This window comes from Pseudorasbora parva, chromosome 9 (assembly GCF_024679245.1).
Source record: "Pseudorasbora parva isolate DD20220531a chromosome 9, ASM2467924v1, whole genome shotgun sequence".
Taxonomy (NCBI): Eukaryota; Metazoa; Chordata; class Actinopteri; order Cypriniformes; family Gobionidae; genus Pseudorasbora; species Pseudorasbora parva.
Window position 1 is genome coordinate 35,103,842 of NC_090180.1, and position 24,000 is coordinate 35,127,841.

The 24,000-nt window shown below is 37.8% G+C and overlaps 4 protein-coding genes across 8 annotated transcripts; 2 read left to right on the top strand and 2 right to left on the bottom strand.

Annotated features, from left to right (window-relative positions):
- Positions 1-1,335: 1,335 nt before the first annotated feature.
- Positions 1,336-4,340, bottom strand: cbln12 (cerebellin 12). 2 transcript variants are annotated; one of them, XM_067452407.1, is made up of 4 exons: positions 4,217-4,340; positions 2,556-3,165; positions 2,364-2,483; positions 1,336-2,081 (listed from the first exon to the last, which is right to left on the bottom strand). In XM_067452407.1, the coding sequence occupies exons 2-4, from the start codon at positions 2,823-2,825 to the stop codon at positions 1,884-1,886; spliced, it is 588 nt and encodes a 195-aa protein (XP_067308508.1). In that variant the 5' UTR covers positions 2,826-3,165; positions 4,217-4,340; the 3' UTR covers positions 1,336-1,883. The 2 variants fall into 2 exon arrangements, with proteins under 2 accessions (XP_067308508.1, XP_067308510.1); XM_067452409.1 differs by having other exon boundaries at positions 2,556-2,938; positions 4,217-4,321.
- A 1,809-nt stretch (positions 4,341-6,149) lies between these two features.
- On the bottom strand, positions 6,150-13,491 carry trim110 (tripartite motif containing 110). Of its 2 annotated transcripts, none has more exons than XM_067452412.1 (8): positions 13,462-13,491; positions 12,295-12,796; positions 9,231-9,326; positions 8,870-9,106; positions 8,445-8,467; positions 7,958-8,103; positions 7,490-7,761; positions 6,150-7,116 (listed from the first exon to the last, which is right to left on the bottom strand). In XM_067452412.1, exons 2-8 carry the CDS (start codon positions 12,781-12,783, stop codon positions 6,844-6,846), a joined length of 1,536 nt encoding a protein of 511 aa, XP_067308513.1. In that variant the 5' UTR covers positions 12,784-12,796; positions 13,462-13,491; the 3' UTR covers positions 6,150-6,843. The 2 variants fall into 2 exon arrangements, with proteins under 2 accessions (XP_067308513.1, XP_067308514.1); XM_067452413.1 differs by lacking the exon at positions 13,462-13,491 and having other exon boundaries at positions 6,150-6,733; positions 6,821-7,116; positions 12,295-12,918.
- Positions 10,567-17,649, top strand: LOC137088993 (GTPase IMAP family member 8-like). Of its 2 annotated transcripts, XM_067452411.1 has the most exons (6): positions 10,567-12,156; positions 12,358-12,468; positions 14,680-14,990; positions 15,583-16,284; positions 16,380-17,054; positions 17,146-17,649. In XM_067452411.1, exons 3-6 carry the CDS (start codon positions 14,963-14,965, stop codon positions 17,286-17,288), a joined length of 1,548 nt encoding a protein of 515 aa, XP_067308512.1. In that variant the 5' UTR covers positions 10,567-12,156; positions 12,358-12,468; positions 14,680-14,962; the 3' UTR covers positions 17,289-17,649. The 2 variants fall into 2 exon arrangements, with proteins under 2 accessions (XP_067308512.1, XP_067308511.1); XM_067452410.1 differs by lacking the exon at positions 10,567-12,156 and having other exon boundaries at positions 12,353-12,468; positions 14,675-14,990.
- A 733-nt stretch (positions 17,650-18,382) lies between these two features.
- On the top strand, positions 18,383-21,596 carry LOC137089689 (GTPase IMAP family member 8-like). Of its 2 annotated transcripts, none has more exons than XM_067453259.1 (4): positions 18,383-18,734; positions 19,362-20,066; positions 20,192-20,848; positions 21,000-21,596. In XM_067453259.1, the coding sequence occupies exons 1-4, from the start codon at positions 18,701-18,703 to the stop codon at positions 21,104-21,106; spliced, it is 1,503 nt and encodes a 500-aa protein (XP_067309360.1). In that variant the 5' UTR covers positions 18,383-18,700; the 3' UTR covers positions 21,107-21,596. The 2 variants fall into 2 exon arrangements, with proteins under 2 accessions (XP_067309360.1, XP_067309359.1); XM_067453258.1 differs by lacking the exon at positions 18,383-18,734 and adding an exon at positions 18,965-19,186.
- Positions 21,597-24,000: the final 2,404 nt, after the last annotated feature.

Consider the following 24,000-nt stretch of genomic DNA (forward strand, 5'->3'; position numbering starts at 1 on the left):
CGGTCGTACGGGTAGTTTGGTTGAGGCTACACTAAATGCGGCCTACTTGTTATCACCGGGTGTGAGATGCTCGCTCTCTTGTTAGAATTTAAACGGCAATTGATTCAATTCTTAATTAATAATTTTACCTCAAGAAATTCTTTTTTTTCTCACAGCCTTTTTTATTTTTTCCAAATGTATCAAAATGTCCATACAGCTTAGATTCTGAATGAAACACTGATACTCGCATTTTATAGTAGCTATAGTTATGTAGGCTATTTAATTTATCTTAAATGGATGCAAGAATATTCGTAAATTTAGTAGATGGGTTTAGTGCTGTTTTATAACAGAGGTCTACCGATTTTTACTTGAAAAACACATAAAGATATAGCTAATTAAACACAAAATTAATGCTTAATGTTAAAAACACTTTCAATATTATTTGCATAATTCATTATTTTGATTAAAACAAAAAATTATGTAAAAATGCATAGCCTATAAAGGCTTTATTAATTTTACACTGCACTAAATTACATGTTTTGGACACATTAATGAGTAACTGACATCAACATTATAGCATGGTTAAATCACAAACAGCAGACTTTATATGGATGATGTTAAAGCCACTTTCAATAATAGCTATTAAAATTATTAATTCTAGTAATAAGAGCTAAAATTCATATGAAAATAAATATTAGGCTACACGTGCTATAGGACAAATGAATCATTGTCCAACTTACACACACACAGACACACAGATATATATATATATATATATATATATATATATATATATATATATATATATATATATATATATATATATATATATATATATATATATATATATATATATATATATATGTGTGTGTGTGAAAGGCCACACCGTGACAAAACCGTGATCTTTCTTTCTTTCTTTTATACAGACAGGTTAGAAAAATGGATTATTATTAAATTAACATCAGTGATTCTTTTGTTTCAGTTTTCTTTTCTCCCTCTCCTTATCACTTGCCTGATCTCTTTCTTTCCTTGTTCCGTATGTGTGAATAAGTGTGTCTTTAAACCAATGCAGCGTAACATATTGACTGTGACAGCCCACCCTGCATAGTCCTAGGAGTCCAGCGTACACTCGCACTTCTGCTTGCCAAAAACTCCATCTGCCTTGCTCGACCAGCACCGCCGTTGTTCGTATCCGTTATCCATTATGCCTATGCTGCTATCTGTGATGATTCCTGCAAACCATGCCAGCTCTGGTGCTGAGAGCTATATTTACAAACAGCTGTTGTTACAGGTAAACTACCTCATTCAGAGAAGGAACACGGGTTGAGGACAAGACATACATTTCACACAGAATAATGAGGATTTTTTAAGGGATTCCATTTAATGAGATTTATCTTTTTAATAGTTTTATAATATACACACACAGCTCCATAAGCAGGCAAACATAGACATGAGAAACAGAAACCTCACAAAGAAAACCAATGTTAAAATGTTTCCTTCCGCATTAAAAGTGAATTTTGGTCAAAAATTTCAAAAATATTATTAGGAGAGTCCCATTGTATCTTCCCCCAATGTCAGTTTTCAGTTTAACCATACACATTGAGCATATTATCTGAAATACATTATAAAAAAACAATAAAACCAATTTTAGAAACTTTTTTTCAAATCTTTATTCAATTTTAATACTATTTATATCATAATAATAGACTATTAACAATATTTCTAAATAATATACATGATAAAATATAAATAATATTTAATTGTAATATTTAGCTTCCCATTTTCACCCGTTAAAAAGAGAGGAAGAACAGACGTGACATTTTCTATGGCATTCATTTTCCTAACATAAATCCTCAGAGAGCATGTCACCCTCTCACCTCTTCTCTTCCCCACACGGTCATTCATTATAAGGGGAAGACCAGGAAGCCTGAAAAAGTAGAGTACTTCCAGCCTCCCATTAAGTTGCCCCTTTCTAGCTTGAGGTAAGCCTTGTCCCCTCGCTCCATGATCACAAGCCCAGCATTCGTGGCTGCCTCCCGTGTCACATCCTGGTCTCCAGCAAAGGCTGAGATCATTGGCCATCCATTCAACATCAAACTCACCTGTGAATGGGAAACAATGTCACTTCTTTGTATTAATTACTAATTATTTACAGTTGCTATGCGTGTTTTCCTGTACACTCTTAAGAATCAAGGTTCCAAAAGGGGAACAAGAACTTTGTCAATGAAGAACTTTTTTTGTTTCTCAGTGCATCTAGAACAGTTAAAAGAATAATTTTCGCTATAAAGAACCTTTTGCGCGATGGAAAGGTTCCATGGATTTTTCAAAGGTTCTTCATCGACCATAGATGCTTATAAAGAACTTTAACTAGTAAAAGTATGTACCTGTATGGTTTGTCTGTTGTATGCCTTCACCACATGGAAATTGAAGCTGTACACCCCTCGTCTCGGAGCAAGGAAGATACTGCTTTCTTGGTCAAAATGACTGCCAACGTTCACCAAGATCTGACAAAAATTGACTGATTAAACAGAGCAATACTACATAAGTGTATTTATTTATGTGGAAAAATGTCTTACCTGGTCAAAATAGATGATCATGGTGCGGTTGCTCATATCTGTGGGCTCATGGTTGGTTTGGCGTGTGGCAGAAAAGGCCACACGGCCGGTACCTGAACGCACAGACATCCCCAGTGCGTTACCTGATGGTTCTGAGGAGGGTGTTGAGTCACAGACCACCAGGCATTTACCCTCCAGTACTATGGGCTCCGTGTCATTTTGCCCTCTGACCACTAGAGGGACGATTAGCAGAAGGAGAGCTAGAATTGGCAGCCCAGAGCTGGGCAGCATTGTCTTATTATTTTTTTAATTGCAAAATTTCAGATGAAATTAGGTGCAAATGCTCCCTGCGGTTTGGTCAAGTTTGTCGTCTTCAGGAAACTTGGGAGAAATAAGTGAAGATCCTGAAAAACAGATGTTATGGGCTATTTTAAAAGTTATCTTTAAATCCTTGGCTCTGTCTTTCACCCTTACTCTTGCTCTCTATTTTGCAGTCACCCTCCTGTCTGTCACAGTTTCCTGACGGAGATCTACTTCTGTGCTATCTTGTTAAATTGCCTGCAGGGGACCAAAGGCAAGGACACTTAGAGGTTTCTCATCATCCCGAAAAAAATCCATCATCATAGCCAACCTGTGAGAAGACAGAGAGAGGGAGTCAGAGGAGCTCTGCAAGCCAACAGGTATGCATGTGTTTATGGGGGAGGAGGAAGAGGAGCAGTGAAGGATGAAGATCATGAGGTAACACTTTGGATCTCTTTCAGCTGAGGGGAGTATAGCGTCCAGGAGAGAGTGAGAACAAGAGAGAGAAAAAAGAACAACTCCACTGAGAGACCATCTGTCTTTAACACGCTCTCACTTCCCTCCCGACGTTCCACAACATGCAGGACCTCTCTCCTCCCCACACAGATCCTCTATCCCTCTCTCCTTTGCACATGCGTATTGGCTGAACCCTCTCTCTCTCCTCTGTGCTTTGGCACGCTACAACGGCAACAATATGTAAGTCTTGAAACCAAAGAATGTACGTCTCGGATTATCAACGTATTGTACATCTATATCAGGTCTTAATTGGCACCACTCACCTAGTTAATTTACTATTCAAGTCATGTTTATAGTCTTTATGAAGCAGTGACATTTACAAAGGTCAACTTTCTTTGCGTCTGGTCTTGAGTGAAACCTCAGTGTTTGTGCACTTTCAATAAGAACTAATTCAGCTCAGTCCAGACAGTGCAGTCCTCTTCTTTTACAAGCCAGCAGCGTTATTTACGTCACAAAACTTCACTCACCCAAAATTAACACATTATCAATCTTTCAATATTCCAAACTCTGAATCATCTTACACTCCTAAAAAAATAATTTTCTAAAGCAATTTTTTTGCCTTTTTTTCATGTAAAATATCCCTAAAACAGAATAATGTACTTAAGAAGTAAAAGATTATAAGAATTATAATGTGTTGGATTATAAGACTTTTCAGAAAATGTCTTTCCTTGGCAAATAGTTTGTTTCTATTAAAGCACACATCTAATAAAATATACTGAGGTTTCAAGGATGTTTAGATATTTGAAAATATATAAGAAAATTATTTGTGTGTGTGTGCTAAACAATATTTTTCTAAAGCCTCTTTCCTATGGAGTAACACAAGATGACATTTAAGTTTTTGTAATAGGAAAAAATAGCAAAATCACCTGATTTAATGGGCTGTTCCTCGGTTTCCCAGGTGCAATGATGCGAGGTGTCTAAGCTTCTATAGAGAAACACTGAATCTGACTGATCTTCCTACTCATCCTGTCTCTCAAGACCCTCCCCTTCCCACCCACTCCACCAGCTTCACCTCTCCCTCTCTCCCTCTCTCCGTTTCTGTAATGATCCTATCCATGTAATTCAAAGTATTCAAGTACTCTTTGATGTAAAATCAGGAATTCACAAGTATACAAAGTATTTTGTATTATTATTTGAAAGTGTATCTCAACAAATGAGAGATTTGCTTTACCTTTTCATCTCAATGGGAGTTTATCAGCCGGTGCAGAACAACTTGGAAGTACATGACTTAAAACCCTCTCATCTTTGCTCATGGGAGCATCAAACTTTTTGAGCCAATCATGAACTGTAAATGACATCTTAAAGTGCTGACTGGTTTATGGCACCACAAAAATAGACACAATCATTAAACAATCACAAACCCTTCACAATAGACTGTGATGTAAAAGGATGCCTACAGGGAGATATCTATTTTATGTATTTAAAGCCCAAAGTATACTCTGGATAGACGGTGGACAGTACTCCAGTTCTGGGAAGTAACTGATCACATGTTATCTGGACTGTAATCAGATTAAAAAAATTGAAAATGTTTTAAAATGATCATAATCAGATTACAGTTACTTATTCACACAATAGTAGATTCAAAATCGATTGATTCTCTCTATTTCTTTGTTTTTATTTAAAAACGGTGTTGAGTAAACAGCCCTAAAATTAATACAAAAGACAGAATAAATTACATAAAATTAGTAATATAGATTAGATTGCTGTCACACTTCCAGTTCCAAGTGTGGTGTAGGTAGAAGGCAGGACAAATAGGATTAATTCAAATAGACTTTATTAACAGAACACAAAGCTAAACCAAACTCTGAGTAAACATTAAAGAGAACCAACAAAGGGAACAGAAACATATGCATATAAATAACGAAAAGATGATTGTTGTATTGTAATGAGTAACCAAGGTGACAAATTAGTGGTGGGAAATATAGAACAAAGGAGACATGAAACTGAAGTGTGCAAACTAAAAGTCCATGAAAATGAAAATAAACTGTGGTTGAAACATAACTGTGTCAGTGCATCCCCAGCCTCGTACTGTAAAAATGGCTGAGGAGGTGGTTCAGGGGGGGCGGATGAAGGGCTGGTAAAGGAAGAAGTCCCGGTGGAAGGAACCAGGGTAGAAGGAGCCAGGGTGGTGAAGATAAGGGGGGTATACCATGGGGGTATCCTAGAGCACAGCCAGGCAACAGCACAATGTCTTTGAAGGAGAGAGGAGCAATGGTGGGGATTTCCTTGAAAACGACTGATGGCGACAATGGAATGCCAATGGAGCCGGGCGAATCTGAAGGCTCCGGAAGCCGCAACGAGGGGGAACCTGGGCAGCAGATGGCTCGTGGGTGTGTGGCTCAGGATGGATTACCTCAGACCAAGGTAAAGCCGGGGGTCCGAGGGAGCCCGGTGGAGCCATATGACCAATGGTCCCTGGTGGAGCCGAAGGAAGGCGGAGCAAAGGCCGAGGAGTCAGGGCGACGGACCGGGCTTGAGTGACAAGATCAGCGGCCAGTGTACTGGTGTCAGTGCTGGTGATGATACAGGTTTTGTAAACAGGACAAGCAGCAATGAAAGCACAGACGATTAAGGGCTGGACCCGGACCAGCGATGACGAACAGTCATTCATAGTGGTAGACTGGTGGCGAAAAGAGTTTGTGGGTGGGCAGGATGGGAAGTACTACCTCTGTCTCCCAGTCATAAGCCTCTCATCTGTGTCCAGCTCCACCAACATTGCCCTCTTACACAGATGTTTCCACACACCAGAGAATTGCCTCTCTCCAGTTACCTTCCTTCAAATCAGGTAAGTCCAATGGAAAATAATAGTTAGCTACAATCCAGTAAAGGTATTTGAGAGCTTAATTTTTTAAAGACGTTTGCTGGGTGATCTGGCAAAAACGTCCGGTGTAGTCCACAAAAGGAAGCCCTTCATGGAAGAGGGCAGAAAATGCTGCAGCAAATTCCATGCTTGTCTTTTCTTTGTGTTGGTCAGTTCCTCGGTCATGCTTCCAAGTATGGTGGGAGGCAGGTCAAAGAAGATTCATTCAAATAGACTTTATTAACAGAACGCAAACCTTAACTTAACAGTAACTAAAACCAACAATGGGAACAGAAACACAGGCATATAAATACCAAACGGGAAACAGGGGAACTGATGAGTAACCAAAGAGATTAACTAGAATGTAATGAGTAACCAAAGAGACAAATTGGCGGGAAACTGAAAACAGAAAAGACAGGAAACAGATGAATGCAAACAAAAAGTAAATGAAAATGAAACTAACGGACATAACCGTGACAGTTGCTAATTATAATTTTTGCCATGTAATATTAATTTGTAATGAGTAACAAACAGTAGCGTACCGTGGGGTTTCAGTCTGGGCAAAGTCCTCTAGATGACTAAACTAAAATTCATATAGGCATATTAATCAAAAAATATAAAACACTTTATGAAATAAAATTTAAACAGCAATGACAGTTCTCATCTTTACCCAAATCGGTGAGGTATATGCAGTCATATTTTCTTGAGGATGGTGACCCTGCTGTTCAGTTCTGGTTTGTAGAGGCCAAAACCCAGGCAGATTGGCTGGTTGAAACTGGTGCTGAAATTGTGGAGAGGGAGCATGGTGGAAGATGATCCTACTTCTGAAAAGGTGATAGAGCCAGAATTATAGTCCAGAATGACTGCCAAATGGTTGCCTGACATTTTTACGGAGAGGTGGGTTTTCTTTCGGTTATGCCAGGCAGCAAGTTTTCTGTCATGCTGCTGTGTCAGGCTCCAGGATATCTGAGAAAGATAACAGAAAATCAAATACTGAAATGCACAAGAAATGATGGATTATATATACTAAATGGGTTAGGCCTCTGACATTTGATGCTTAGAATAATAAACAAGTTAAATTTTTATATAATTTTACTTAAGATATATCTTCAGAGGATCACGATGAATAAAAAATGTAAATATTACATTATTAAAAATATTAAATAATAATACTAAAATATTGACATTATTTCTTCAGGTTTCTATACACTTGTCATAAATAATAAGATTACAAAATTGCACACAATAAATATGAATTAAAATATCTACATTTATATTTTAAGAATTGGTGGCCTCATATTTGGGGGTAAAACCCCTAGGGTTCTCATACACAATCTACCTTATTGCAACCAAAGGCCGTGCCCTCCTTTGCTTTTCTCCCAATGGTGTGGTAGGTCACTGCTATATCCCAGAAACCCTCCACCTCCAGCTCCCAATAATGGGTTCCTGAAGAAAATATCTGACAGGAGACCACCTGAGACCAGTGGTCAAAGCGGTCAGGATGCTCTGGAACAGGCAACCGTTTTTTTACCCTCGTCACTGAGCGTAGGTCTTCAGAGATGTTCAGGAGTGGATGGGCTGAGTTTTTGTCCAAGGTTAATGGACTGCTTACTAAATAACAAAGAGAAACTGGGATTAGAAATGTAACCACTAGATGGCAACATTGAACAAGGCAAATGAAGCAATAAAGCGGTAAACAATAAAGAACTTGCTGAAAATATTGATTAGCATCATGCTTAGGTTAGCTAGAAATCAATAGTAAGAATAAAAATAAAAATAAAAATGTATCTAGCATAATAATACGCACAGAGATCTCTCTTGAGATCAATTAGGCAGCGCAGGGTATCAGCAATGAATTCCCTGTATTTATTTTCCACATTCTCTAAGACACGTTTTTTATCCACGCTGGGCTGGGGTGGTGTGAACAGAGGTGAGTTGAGAGCGGTCATCATCCTGCAAGAAAGAAGAAAGCTACGAATACAGTAAAATATTTACCGCTGCCACGGCTAAACCTATTCCAGATTCAAATGCATGTTTGAGCTGTTTTAACTGAACGCAACTTGCATTGACATATCTTAAAATATTTCAGTGCATTGTTTTATCTCAAGATGCACAGCAGTGAAAAGCAGTAAAAGTTGTAAAAAGCTACTTAAATATCCTAATTGAACTAAGGCTCTGTTTGTGAAACCAGGCCATAGGCTACACACTTGCTCTATTTTGTTCAAATGCAAACTACCATACAACTACAAGATATTTCTGTGACAATAACAATCACGGTTTTACTAAAGACTCACTGTGAATCCTCTGTCTGGTATGCCTGTGAAAAAGTAGGACTACAATGAACAAAAAGTCACAAAATTGTATCTCTTATTTTAGTTTCTTTTATTCTGATTGACATCTTTAAAGACCCTTCATAGAGTAAGTGATATTTGATGCCATAAATATATGTGGCATTAAAAGTTAACAAAGCCAAAAAACGAATTAGCTTGTATCTGCAATTGTTTTATACAAATTCCTTACAATGCAAACATTAAGAAATTATAGCATTGTTCTTAGAATCTTAGTGTATGGTAAATTAACTTTTTATGCACATTTAACCTGGAACCATGTAAACATCAAATAGATGAAAATAATTCAATTGGAGAGGCTACTTTGGCTCCTCATTTTAGTAGTCCTCTACACATTACTGCACGACTGCATCACCTTCATGTCCTCATACCCAGATTAACAGGAAGGGGTCGCTCTCGTCCAGCAGGGAGCCGAAGAAGCGGTGGATGCTCTCAGTTTGGTTCAGATCTTCTTTCATCCTGCTGCAGTCTTCCTGCGCCCTCTCCATGGCCTGCTGTCTTTCCTGCTCAGTGATGTTTATTACAGCTGACACTAGTCGTCCCACCCGAGTCTGCAGGGTTGAGCCCATCTGTAACGCCTGCGAGACGTCACTTACAGAGGAGTCCTCCTAAAACAAACACACATAATGCACACATTCAGTTATGCTTGAAATCCTGACCTGTAATCATTATACTTCAGGTTAGGAATAATTTGTTAGTTTTATATGAGACACCAAAGACGCTTGAACTTACTATGATGGTACGACAAGCATTCTGATGTTCCTGAAGCATAGTTTCACCTTGCTTTATTTTCTCTTCTGCTTTCTTGAACAGGCGCTGTAATTTGACCTATAAAATATTACAAAAGGGCTTATTAAATTTGAACCCTTGGTTAAAGGGTTGACATTTATCCCATGATTTACTTACCCTAAAGTCATCCTAGGTGTATATGACATTATTTTTTTCAGAAGAACACAATCAGAGTTATATTAAAAATGTCCTTGCTCTTCAGAGCTTTATAATTGCAGTGATTTTTGTATAATTTTTGAAGTCCATAAAAGTGCATCTGTCGGTCATAAAACTGCTCCACATGGCTCTTGGGGGTTAATAAAGGCCTCCTGAAGCAAATCGATGTGATTGTGTAAGAAAAATATCCATATTTAAAACTTTATAAATTATCTAGCTTCAATATTCAACTTACGAAACAAGTGTTAAATGCTAATGCTACATGTCTGACGACAATGCACACCAGTTGCGCTCGTCAGACGTAGCCTACGCATTTTGAACTGCGAGAGGCGCGGGCGCTACACTTTTTCAGTAAGTTGAATATGGAAAGCATTTAAAATATGGATATTTTTCTTACACAAACATCGATTCATTTCAGAAGGACTTTATTAACTCCCTGAAGCCGTGTGGAGCACTTTTATGACAGAGAGATGCACTTTTGTAGCCTGACAAGCCAGACCCACATCAAGATGTTTGTTCTGGAAACTCACCATAGACAGGGCTCAATCCGAGGGGCGGGATAAACGGTTGTCTTTCAAACTCCCTCTGCACGCGATAGGATAGCACTACAACCAACCGGAGCAACGACGGTGAAGGGGAGCTGGCTGACTGATTAAACATTCGCCGTATCCGTTCGGCTAAACTCCGAACACATCTTCACTTTTTAAGAATGACTTCAGTGCCGTTCTTTGTTCTTTTCTCAGAGGAAAGCTTAACTCCAAGTCTTCTGGAGGCGCGGGCAGAGCTGATTCGAAAGACCGCTGCCGTTTGCCAGTTTCTGTGTTTACTAGAAGCACGCAAACGCAACTCGGCCGTCGTCATTATGGCCCCGCCCGCCGACTCTATATCCTACACGATGTGATTGGGCCATCCAGATTCTGAGGAATACAGCTCAGATAGGAATTGAGAGTTGCTAGACCACACTTGCGGGCAAATTAAATTTGCTGCCGCTAGGGTGCGTCTAGATTTCTAGGCTAGCACTTTTGTGGACTTCAAAGCAAAAACAGCCATTTACTGCCATTATAAAGCTTGGAAAAGCCAAGAAATTTTTTAAAATACAACTGAATGTATTTGTCTGAAAGAAGAATGTCTTATACACACAGGATGACTTGAGGGTGTGTAAATCATGGGGTCATTTTCATTGTTGAGTGAACTAAACCTAACTTCATTGTCTTCTATCCTGTTTCACAATAGTCAATATTTGGGCTATACCTTGGGCTATAAGAATTAATCCTAGGAATTCAGGTTATGGTTCACCAGTGGCGGAAACTAGAATTTTATACACGGAGGGGCCAAGACTATTTAGGGGGTCCATTCTTACAATAACCCAAATGTTTCTAACTATTTGTATATTGTGAGAAAATTGCTATATTAACCAAGGAGACGAGACATCTGAGGGAGTCGTCTGTCAATTGCGTTCTATCTGCTTTACCCTCGGTTTCCAGTTTTATTTGGCAGAAACACTTTACTCTTAGCAGTATGCAACAAGTGTCACAGCAGCCGCTGGGCGAACACACAGAGTAACGTCATAACATCATTTTAAACACACTTAAATGTATCTAATATGATAAACAGAGCTTCATTTCCTCATACTCATGACCGGATAAGCGGAAATGGCGCTAATAAAAGTCATAAAACTGTCCCGTTGTTCACATATGTTTACGTGACAATCACTCCAGCGGCCTTGCTCAGCTCCAAAACACTCAGTCCTGCTCTGCTTCATACTACAGTAACGTTAATAACCACATCCATGAACATGATTTCTGCCTGTGTCCTATTTTCCACCGGCTGTGAGGTAAAGACCACATGTCCCAAGATGCTGTGCTCAAACTTGGCGTCATCAAACTACGCCTTTGTTTTGAATACATACATATGCCCTCTAAAAGTAAAAGTTAGGACAGAAAAGTTACATAGTGCAGCTTTAAGATACTGTCACTGCACAAATATAACATGGTGTCTAAGTGGGCCACCTGTCTGACTAGTGCCCTTAGAATAATTCTTAGACCTGTCCCAAATGACACCCTAAACACCTGCAGTCTTCCTGCGAGTCATTCGCAACATAATGTCGTTTTCATTGTGGGGAAGAAGTCTGCTATGGAGCCTGCTTCAGTGCGGGACTGGCAAAAGTGTGCATCGAGGGCATATATCAACTACATAGATGGTGCTTGCAAGCACCCTTCTGAAAGCTAAAATTGCCACTGTAGGTCCATAAGAAAGGGCCCTAATCCCCCGCATATTGATAGCGACTCTCTGACGCCACACTCTGAAGTAATTAACGTAAGTAAAGGTCTAAATATGCTTTCGGATTGCTAATCAATTTGCGCGGCTGGACAACCTTAAACCCTGTTGAAAACCCTTTGTTTTGAAGCATGGCAGCTGGTTTGAGCTGGTTTATGCTGGTTCTTAGTTGGTCATGAGCTGGTTTAAGCTGTTCCTGAGCTGAAGCCAGTTTCTTAGGACCAGCAGGACCAGCTCATGACCAACTTAAACCAGCTGCCATGCTTCAAAACATACCTAACCAGCATATGTAGTTATTTTCAACAGGGAATTTTACAGTGGTCAGGTGGTGCAGGGAACACATGGTACAAGGCTGTAGCTGTCAGAAAAGTATGAGTTTACACCTTGCAACTGCAAATTCTACAAGCACGAAGGCATTTTACAGTTCAGAATCCAGGTAAAGAGGGTTTTTTTATGTGTGTTTTTACAAATAACCAGTGTAAAGTGCAGTGTAAATATACCTAGGGCATTATTAAAAATCCTACTACAGGACAACTTTCTTCTAAATAGCCGCACAATAGATCTAATAACTTACTTTATATTCTTCCTCCACTTTTCTCACCCCTTTGACCTGGTGTCGAGAATGCCGTCCTTCCAGAATACAATCTTGGCAGACATACTCCCTATCATCCATGCAGTAATACCGGAATACCTCCTGATGGGTGAGGCACCTGCGGCGGGACACGTCCACCAATGGCTCCACCAGCAGGTGAGTGCTGTAAGCTGGGCGTTGCAGATGTGGCTGCAGATGCTGCTCACACAGAGAGATCTCACATCGCAGGCATGTCTTCACTGCTGCTTGGACCTTCTCACCCTCTCCTTCCGGACAAGAGTCACATACAACCAGCCCCTGCTCCTCCAGGCATTGTGGGCATACAAACCTTTGCTTGCCACTGCCAGTGCTCTGGCTCCAGGTCTCTTGCACACAGGCCAGGCAAAAGCTGTGGCCGCAAGGAAAGGGTTGAGCTCGAACAAACACGTCACGGCACATGGGGCATGTGTGCTCTTCCTCCAAGGAGCCCATAGCAGCTGTAAATCTGTGAATAATTCATTTTTATAATAATTTAAATATCCACTTAAGTAAAAGCAAGGAAATGATTGGTGACTCATAAGAAGTCAAATCATGGCACACAGATTAATACAGACCCATTTGGCACAAAGCTAATTAGCTTACTATTGAGTTAATCTGTCTCCTAATCAACTATTTTTAGAAAGCTGTTCTCTTACTACCAGATAAATGAGGTAATCTCCCATTAATTCTTCTCGTGAAGTCATTAAGATATTAGAGGTGTTTTTTGTTTGCTATTTTGTCTATGTGATTTAATATGCTGAGACAACTTTAAGATACTCTATCTTAAATAGGTTTATTCCTCCAAAAAGTGTAAACGCTAGCACACTGGCACTATCAGAACAATGCCGTTTGCAGACTATATCGATGACTGGGATGAGATCAGTTTGAAGGGCAATGGAAGAGTGTTCGGTAACTCGTTGAAATCAGTGATTAAGGCACAGAAATGCAGAATTGACACTTGATTTATAACACATTTGCCATAATTAACCCTAAAGTTTGCCAGGACCAGCTGGGGAATCAAGAGTTCAACTTCTCAGTGGCCTCTTGACCTGAATTAGATGGTTACAATTACATGGTTGGCATTATGATGCATAACCTATATAAAACTGGGGAATAAAAAAATGGACTTACCTTTTGTGTCCTGCTGCCTTTTGTGAAAGCAGGATGTCTCCACACAGAAGCACAGCTCAAATGTACATGTGAGTGTGCTGTGGGGCAGTTGGCTTATCCTGCAATGACTTTTTAACCTGTCTGACTGACCTCTCAACATAGAGAACTTAAGCCATCACATGACCTGTTCCTTACAGAAGCAATATGAGGGATATATATGGGAAAATGTTTAACCAACACTGAAAGCTAGAATAAATCAAGATATAGTATAATAAAATATTCTTTTATATATTAGCTGTAATGCTACACATATGTTACTGAAGATACAAACCAAGCAATACATTAAAATGCTAACAGTGAATTTAAACCATTGAAACTGTATATTGGAAGCACTGCATGTTTCAAGTATGTCAGTATGTATTTACATAATGTAATATGTTAATGTTATATATTGTATTTTTTAAATCAAATATTCTCTATATTTAATTTTCATTTTTTACATATCACATTGACCTAAGCATTTGGTGACCTAAAAAATAACGGTGCAATGTACACATTATAATATAATAAACAACTCTTAATAATACTTCTACCTAAAATAAAAAAATACTGCCATTATTTATTCTTCCTCAACTTGTTCACAACCTGTATGAATTTCTTTCTTCTGCTGAACACAAAAGAAAATACTTTAATGAATGTCTGTAACAAAACAGTCGATGGTCCCCATTGACTTCTATTTTTTTGCCTACTATGGAAGTCAATGGGACCATCAACAGTCTGGTATACCGACATTCTATAAAATCTCTTTTTTATGTTCAAAAGAAGAAAGAAACTCATACAGGTTTTGAACAAGTTGAGGGAGAGTAAATGATGACAGGAATTTAATTTCAGGGTGAACTATTCCTTTAAATTCAGCAGAGTGCTCAAACCAAACAAATCCACCAAGTCTTACAATGTGCATATTGGTGTGCTCAGCCTTTTAATTCTTGCTTGCAGCTAAATAGTTCTATAAAATTTGTCACATAGTATATTTGTAAAAGACCTTAAACGGTTATTATGGTTTTATTTTTTTGGTTTGACAACACAAATATACACACAAACACAACAAAGACAAAAACTGACATGGTTTTTGTTTTTAAGCATTTTATTCATGCAGGCAGTTCAGTTTAGACACATTTAGAAGAAAAATAAAGGTGAAAGAATGCTTGTGACTCTAAGATCCTTGTTTTTCAAGTATAGGTCTCTGGAGGACAGTAATGGGAGTTACCAGATCACTGGGCGATGCCATGAACAGAGCACTTGGGAGGTGGAGCTATTTCATCAGGAAGCTGAGAAACCAGTTTATCAACTGCAGATACACATTTAGTACATTCACATGATCAAACTAAAAATGCTTGAAGATTCGTTATTTTATAATGTATATAAGGGAAAGACTAAGAACTAAGAAAAAAGGAAATTGAATGTGAGAAAAAAGGAGAGAGAAAAAAGAAGACGGATTTAAACGGATAGTGTATGACGCATAATGGAGGCAGGAGAGGATCATCATGACAGTGAGTTTTCCTAATTTTGTACATAAATTATTAAAAGTTTGACAAGAACCCTATATATTTGTAATGAGTGATGGATGATCTGACACGAAAGTCTTCAAAAATATTGAATTTATAATATAAAGTTTATAAATAAAGTCACTATTGTTGTTACACAACGGCTAAAAAATGTATAAAGATGCTGTTAAGGATGGTACATCACAGATTTTATTCCCAAGAATTAAAGCAATAATACAAGGCAAAAAATGTTTTACTTACAACTGCGAGAGAACTCATTGTAGTTACAGTGAAAGTAAAACCTATAGGTTTCATCAAGTTTCCATTTTCACACTTCTAAGCTTTGTAACCTTGTCAAAGCTATCCTCTGACTTGCAACTCAACTAAGGCTCAAAATAACAACAACAATGCAAGGCAGCATGTTTGGCTATTATGTAATTACAATGGTTTTTACATTTTTTAATTGCTTTAATACTACAAACCAGATGCATGTGAACATGCACATGGAAAATATGAAATCTATATATTTGACTGAAATATGATAACTCATTTGTAAATTACAAGGGATAATAAAAGTTTCTCACATTTTCTATTGCAGATTGTCCCGCTCTTCCAGAGATAAATTTAATTATAATAGGTAGTAAAGCAGAATTCAAACGCAGTGCGGCTAATACCATCCTCGGTCAGGAAGACTGTAAAGTGAGAGAAGAAATAGTAAAGAATGAGATGAAACAGAGGACGGTTCAGAACAGGTCTGTAAGTTTGGTAATGACACCAGGATGGTGGAGGAGCTTCACACTGACAGAAAGTGCAAAGTCTTTAAAGATGGAGATTGTGCACAGTTTAAAACTGTGTCCTGCTCCACACGCCTTCCTTCTAGTCATCAATCTTCACAAACCATTCACAGACATGCACCTAAACAGTGTGCTGGAGCACATGGAGATTCTGGGGGAGCAGATCTGGAATCACACCATCGTTCTGCTCATGTATAACAAAGAGCAGAGACATGCAGATAACACGCTGCTAATTGAGAGAGCAGGAAAAGAGCTGGATATATTAATAAAGAAATGTGGGAATAGAGCTCATGTCTTCAACTATACTGACAGCAAGGGGATACATGTGGAAAAACTGTTTCATGAGATAGAGAACTTGGTAGCTGAGCATGACGGACAGTGCTTTAAAATTGACAGCAAGCTGTTTGAGGATATGGAGGAAAAGAGAAGAACTGTGAGGAAACAAGCAAAGGAGAGAGAGGTTGAAGTAAAAACAAAGAGGCAAACCTTAAAAGAACGTCTAACAGGTATAGTGCAAAAAAGCAAAAACATTGTAGAATTAATAGAAAAGTTGGAATATGACTCCAGCTGAATGCATTAACTTTCATGTTATTTCTGGCAGATAAATCTTTCCCAGAATTAAGGATTATCTTGATGGGTGGCAATGTTGTTGGGAAGACCTCAGTGGTGAACACCATCCTGAAAATTAAACAAGAGAAGAACATGGCGAAAAAGTGTGTGATGAGAAATGGAGAGGTTGAAAAGCGAAAAGTCATTTTAATTAACACACCTGGATGGTGGCCGTACGCGTCTGTAAAGGAGACTTCAGAGCCAGTCAAGAAGGAGATCATGTCGAGTGTTACCATGTGTCCACCAGGACCTCATGCAGTTTTGCTGGTTCTGCGGTCCAGTGTCGCCTTCACTGAGGCACATAGAAGGTCTGTCAAGGAGCACATGGAGCTCCTGGGTGGAAATGTCTGGAAATACTGTATAGTAGTTTTCAGCAGGGGCGACTGGATGGGGACCCCCACAATTGAAGAGCACATTGAGAGTGAAGGAGAGGATCTGCAGTGGCTGATCAATAAATGTGGAAACAGGTATCATGTATTTAACTACATGGAGCAGGACGATGGGAAACAGGTCAGAGAGTTGATGGAGAAAGTAGAGATGATGGCTAGACTGAACACAGATCTCCTGAAACCTGTGGAAGGTGGAAAAGAAGAGAGTGACAGTGGATGGGGATCTGACAAGTCAGACATGTTAGAGAGAGGAAGCTTTGGTCTGGATCCACCTGAGAGTAAGTATAGCCTGAAAAAACAATGATTTGATTACTGTCAGTTAGTAAAATGTACACAATGTTGTTAATTATTACATTTCTTGCTATTTAGTGCATGAAGACTATGTTAAAAAATGGCTTGAAGACTATGCAAAAAAATGGCATGAAAACATGGAAATTGTGACTGACTACAGAAGCTCATCAGACCTTTCAGAAGACGTTTCTGGGGATGTCACACAGAATCAAGATCACTGAAGTCTTGCAGTGGCAAATACAGAAAACAGAAAGAGAAAAATAAAGAAAACAATAGCACTGCACGCAATAATGTTTCATACTCATATGTACAACTAAGTAATGAGAGCAGGATGGTAACTTGTTTACTGGCAAATTTAAGTTTTGTTTTAAATGGTAAATATGGGCTTGACTTTTGCAATCAGCTTGACTATTTATACCATCAGCTTAACCTCATGAAGAACGGAAACGGAAATCACTTGAGTGTTTTCTAATACAGCATTTCATATTTTACCAGAGGTGGACAAATAACGCAACTTAATTTCTTGAGTAAAAGTAAAAGTACTGCTGGTCAAACATTAATCCATTACAAATGAAACTTGTACAGATTTTTACTTAGAAGTATTTTTTTTCAAAAGTATCAAAAGTAAAAAGTAAAAGTATGTACTGGAAAGTACTACTAAAGTAATAAGTACTGGGTTTCTACTCCCGGGTTTCTACTGTTACAAAGCCAAATGCTAATTGCTGTAGGAACCCTTTAATATAAATGAGCATTTTGACATTGTGTAAAGCTTTTCTGTGTAACAAATGTTTTTTTTTTTTTTTTTTTTTTTTTTTTTTTTTTCAGTGTGTATTTCATGTTTATATAATAAAGAATGTGAAAGTAAAGCTCACTTGAGAGAACAGGCTTTTGAAAATATTCTTGTGTCTTTTTATTAACTGAAATGTCATTTAATTTCCAGTTTAATGAAAACAGTTCCAAAGTTGCAACTCTCAGTTTGAACTATTCTATCTCTTAATGATGCAGAGTTTGTAGGCCTATATGATTAATTTGGTTGCAACTTGTAATATGATCAATTCAATTTAACCATCACAGCATGTCATGTTTATGTAGCTACATATCTGTTAAAGGTGCATTAAAAGGAATTACAAACTGTCATCAGACACACCCAAGCTGTATGTTGTTGGTTACAACAACTTTCTTATAAAATGCATTTTGAATAGTCTAGCACAAATGAAAGCAGCAGAGATTACAGAAGTGCATGATTTACATCATTAGTGTCATTGGTTAAATTTTTAGAAAACAAAACGTCACTAACATTTAGAAAAAGAAAAAAAATGTGAAAGAATGCTTGTCACTCTAACATCCATTGTATAAAACCAATGCAGCAAAATGATAAAGGGGTGGAGCTATTACTACAGTATAGGTTCTCACGAGGAAGCTCTCCTGTTGATGAACCAGTTCATCAAGTTTTATTAGCAGAAAGATATTGAGTGCACGTACAAAAACACACAGGAAAGGATTACATTTTAGTTTTTTTTTTATATATAAAAAAGAGAAAGCACTGGAAACTAAGGAAAAGAAGATTGAAGAAAAGTATAGTGACAGAAAGATTGAAGCAAACTTCAGTAAGAAACTCGCCCTGTGACGCACTATGGAGACCGGAGAGGACTCGGATCGTCATGAGGGTGAGTTTTCTTAATGTCGTACATTTTAATATTTAAAAGTTTGAAACAAATCTTATATAATTAACATAATTTTAGACATTAAATAATCGTAAATCATCAAAATATCATAATTATATATTTGAACAGAAATGTACATTGTTAAAGGCTGCAACATTCCTTTAGGATTGCATATCAGATTTAATTCCCCAATAGTAGGCCTACACATCAATATTGTAAAGCCAAAGCCTTTTACTTCATACAGAGATGACAGACTGCCTATTACATTTTAGCTATAGCCTACAGTGAAAATAAAAACTAAAGGTTTCACTTTTCAAAGCTTACAATGCCCTTACAATGCCGAATGTTAAAAAGATAAATGTGCAAGTTTCCATTTTCACACGGCTATGCTGGGACTATTTGTCAAAAATATGTAGCGATGTCATCTGATATCAAACTCACAACAACAATGCAAGGTAAACTACAGCATTAACTGTTTATGCATGTCTTCTAAATGATTTAAAGATGTACAAACCACATGCACATGATATCCACACTATACATTTAACTAAGCATTTGAAATGTGATGATCAATCCTAATTCATGTTTGCTATAAGTGATAATTAAAGATTCCTTCATTTTCTCTTGCAGATTGTCCTGCTCTTCCAGTGATGAATATTATTATTATAGGTAGTAAATGGGAATACAAATGCAATGCAGCTAATACAATTCTTAGTCAGAATGAGTTTAGAGTTGGAAAAGAGATCATCGAAAGTGAAATGAAACAGAGGACGGTTCAGAACAGGTCTGTAAGTTTGGTAATGACACCAGGATGGTGGAGGGGCTTTACACTGCATGAAAGTGCAAAGTACATACAGATGGAGATTGTGCACAGTTTAAAACTGTGTCCTGCTCCACACGCCTTCCTTCTAGTCATCAATCTTCACAAACCATTCACAGACATGCACCTAAACAGTGTGCTGGAGCACATGGAGATTCTGGGGGAGCAGATCTGGAATCACACCATCGTTCTGCTCATATATAACAACAAAGAGCAGAGACATGCAGATAACACGCTGCTAATTGAGAGAGCAGGAAAAGAGCTGGATATATTAATAAAGAAATGTGGGAATAGAGTTCATGTCTTCAACTATACTGTCAGAAGAGGGAAAAATGTGGAAAAACTGTTTCATAAGATAGAGAACTTGGTAGCTGAGCATGACGGACAGTGCTTTAAAATTGACAGCAAGCTGCTTGACGATATGGAGGAAAAGAGAAGAACTGTGAAGAAACGAGCAGAGGAGAGAGAGGTTGAAGTAAAAACAAAGATGCAAACCTTGAAAGAGCATCTAACAGGTATAGTGCATAATTAAAGCAAAAATACTCATCAGCATTTTACAATTATTAAAAGATAAACAATGATGTAGGCCATCAATACCATCTACTAACTGCATTGTTCATGAACTCTTTTTTTTCTGCAGAGAAAAGTATTGATTTTCCAGAGTTAAGGATTGTTTTGATGGGTGGAAAAATGGCTGGGAAGTCCACAGCGGTGAACATCATCCTGAAAAATAAACAAGTCGTCAGCAGGACTAAAAAGTGTGTGATGAGCAAAGGAGAAGTTGACAAGATAAAGGTAATTTTAATTGACACACCTGGATGGTGGCCGTACGCGTCTGTAAAGGAGACTTCAGAGCCAGTTAAGAAGGAGATCATGTCGAGTGTTACTATGTGTCCACCAGGACCTCATGCAGTTTTGCTGGTTCTGCGGCCTGGTGTCGCCTTCACTGAGGCACATAGAAGGTCTGTCAAGGAGCACATGGAGCTCCTGGGTGGAAATGTCTGGAAATACTGTATAGTAGTTTTCAGCAGGGGCGACTGGATGGGGACCCCCACAATTGAAGAGCACATTGAGAGTGAAGGAGAGGATCTGCAGTGGCTGATCAATAAATGTGGAAATAGGTATCATGTTCTAAACAAAATGCATGATGGGAAACAGGTCAGAGAGTTGTTGGAGAAAGTGCAAATGATGACCAGAGGAAACACAGAGTTCCTGACACCTGTAGAAAACGACAGTTGTTTGGGATCTATCCAAGACATGCTTGAGAGAGGAAGCTTTGATCTGCTTCCACCTCATAGTAAGTACATCCTGACAAATTCCCTATAGAGAACAATGATTTAATTACTGTTAGTCAGTAAAACATGTTTATACAAAGTATTATTTATTATCGCACTTCATTAATATAAATTATTATTAGAAATATAAAATGCATTATTTTCTTCCTATAGTGGATGAAGAAGACTACATCACAAAATGGCTTGAAGATATTGTGTTTGACCACTCCTGCTTACCAGACACTTTTAATGACATTTCAGAGGATGTCAAACAAAACTAAAATTACTGATGGCTTGCAGAGGAAAATACAGAAGAAAAAAATAGAAATATGCAGACAAGTAAAGAGAGCAGGATGGGAAATCATTCACTTGCCATTTTAACAGTTTTGAACTTGACTTTTGTAATCAGCTTATATCATCAGCTCAACCACATGACTCATGTTGTTTGTAATGGTAATCACACGATTATGCATCGTTATTGTAATAATAATATGTGTTTGCAATTTTGTATTTGCTCTAATAGAGTGCTGGAAATGTGTATTATTTGCTCTTTCATTATTCATAATCAAGGAAACATTGCTTGATTGTATTCTGCAAAATCTAAAAACTTAATAAAGACAATCTAGTGTTTCATCATCCATCATGATTCACATTGTAAATTGCCGTATATTTGTGAACTAAAAACTTCTTTTAAAACGTCGTCATTAACCGTTTGTCTGTTTTATTCAATTGCATTAAATTTTGCTGTTGTGATGTATCTGTACTACTACTTTCATTCATTAAATAACTATGCTATGATGAATAAAAATCTTGAGTGACTGAATGTGTTTATCCGTGCATATATGTCGGGTTCAATGAAGTTAAAGGGGTGGTTGCATGCGATTTCACTTTTTTAACTTTAGTTAGTGTGTAATGCTGCTGCTTGAGCATAAACAGTTACAACGCTAAAAGTTCAATGCAAACAGAGATATTGTCTTTCAAAGTTATGGCAGTTTATACAAAAATGGCTGGTTTGGACTACAACAAGCTTCTTCCCGGGTTGGTGACATCATAAACCCTTGCTAGTCACCACAGATGTGACTTCTGCCCGTAATGGTAAGGGGTGTGCCGTTTCCCGACAACCTGTGCTTGGCACTTCAGCCAATAAAAATACATGAAACTACATTTGGTCATCTAACCAATCTAAGACCATAGCGTTTTACAGAAAGGTTTGGCCTTTATAGAAGCAGAAAGTAAACGAGACGTTCAAAGGATGATAGAGACAGCGGTGTGGAATAAAAGTAAAATATAAGAAAAATACGGCGTTTAAAAGAAAAAAAGAAGTATTAAGACATGTTATACTACCCCCATAAGCACAACCAAGCCTAGACCAAGTCTAGAAAAAAAAACACAGAACCACCCCTTTAAAGAGGCTGATAAACCATACAAATACAAATGTATCACATAAGAAAAAACTGAAAATTATTCTTAAAGCTACACTGTGTAACTTTTTTAGTTTATTCTTAGCTAAAAACACTTAGTTCTTTCAAAAATATATGTGCTCATTAATGTATATTTACTTCTTTTAAGTAATAAAGTATTCTCATAAGTTTATATGCCATTGAAAATACATACAGGTGAGGGGTTCGAATGCTGGTCCCCATGTTGCCCCTCCATCTTGACAGTACATTAGCCAAAGAGGGACATACCCGTAAATTCAAGCTTCGCCCTTCGCGTTTTAACACTCAATGGCACCGTGTCGATTGTGAAGAGGGGGATTGCCATGTTAATCTTGGACTAAATCGGCCACCGTAGGAGTTAAAACAAAATCAGAATGGAGAGGAACAGAAACTATTATTCACTGGATGATCATATACCCTTTTCACGGCTAGATGGAAAATATCACAGTGTAGCTTTAAGCCTTTAAAATGTTTTATGGAATATGATATTTTACACATATATCTCAAGTTAAAATGATAATAATAAAGTTTAGACATAGAGGAGTTACACAGAGGTCCCATAGACTGAACACAGATCTCCTGAAACCTGTGGAAGGTGGAAAAGAAGAGAGTGACAGTGGATATGGATCGGACAAGTCAGACATGTTAGAGAGAGGAAGCGTTGGTCTGGATCCACCTGAGAGTAAGTATAGCCTGAAAAAACAATGATTTGATTACTGTCAGTTAGTAAAACATGTTTATACAAAGCTGTATTCTTTATTGAATTTCTTCCTGTATAAAGTCTATGTTAAAAAATGGTTTACAAACTTGGAAATTGTGACCGACTACAGAAGCTTATCAGACTTTTCAGAAGACATTTCTGAGAATGTCACACAAAATCAAGATCACTGATGGCTTACAGTGGCAAATACAGAAATCAAAAATAGAAAAATAAAGAAAACAATAGCACTGTATACAATAAAAATGTCATACTCATATGTGATCCTCTGGACCATAAAGCCAACCATAAGTCGCATTGGTATATTTTGCGGGCAACAGCCAATAATACATTGGTCAAAATGTATGGGTCATTTTTTTTCATGCCAAATATCATTGATATTAAGTAAATATCATGTTCCACAATAATATTTTGTACATTTCCTACCGTAAATATTGAAAATGTGTTGTTAGCAGTATTATGCATTGCTAAGGACTTCATTTGGACAATGTTAGAGATGATTTTCTCAATGTTTAGATTTTTTTGCACCTTCAGATTACAAATGTTCAAATAGTTGTATCTTGGCCAAATATCATAAACTATACATCGATGGAAAGTTTATTTATTCAACTTTCAGAATTTAAAAAATATATATATTTTTAAAAAATACCCTCTTGACTGGTTTTGTGCTCTAGGGTCACATATGTATTACCAAGTAAATGTCTGGAAATACTGTATAGTAGTGTTCAACAGGGGCGACTGGATGGGGACCCCCACAATTGAAGAGGACATTGAGAGTGAAGGAGAGGATCTGCAGTGGCTGATCAACAAATGTGGAAACAGGTATCATGTATTTAACTACATGGAGCAGGACGATGGGAAACAGGTCAGAGAGTTGATGGAGAAAGCTAGACTGAACACAGTGCTCCCAGTAGCTGTGGATGAAGCACTAGAAAATATATGACAGTGATCATGAGGCAGCTGGTATGTGAAAGAGAGAACAAGCTTGCTGGATCCACCTTTCAGTAAGTAGTATTAA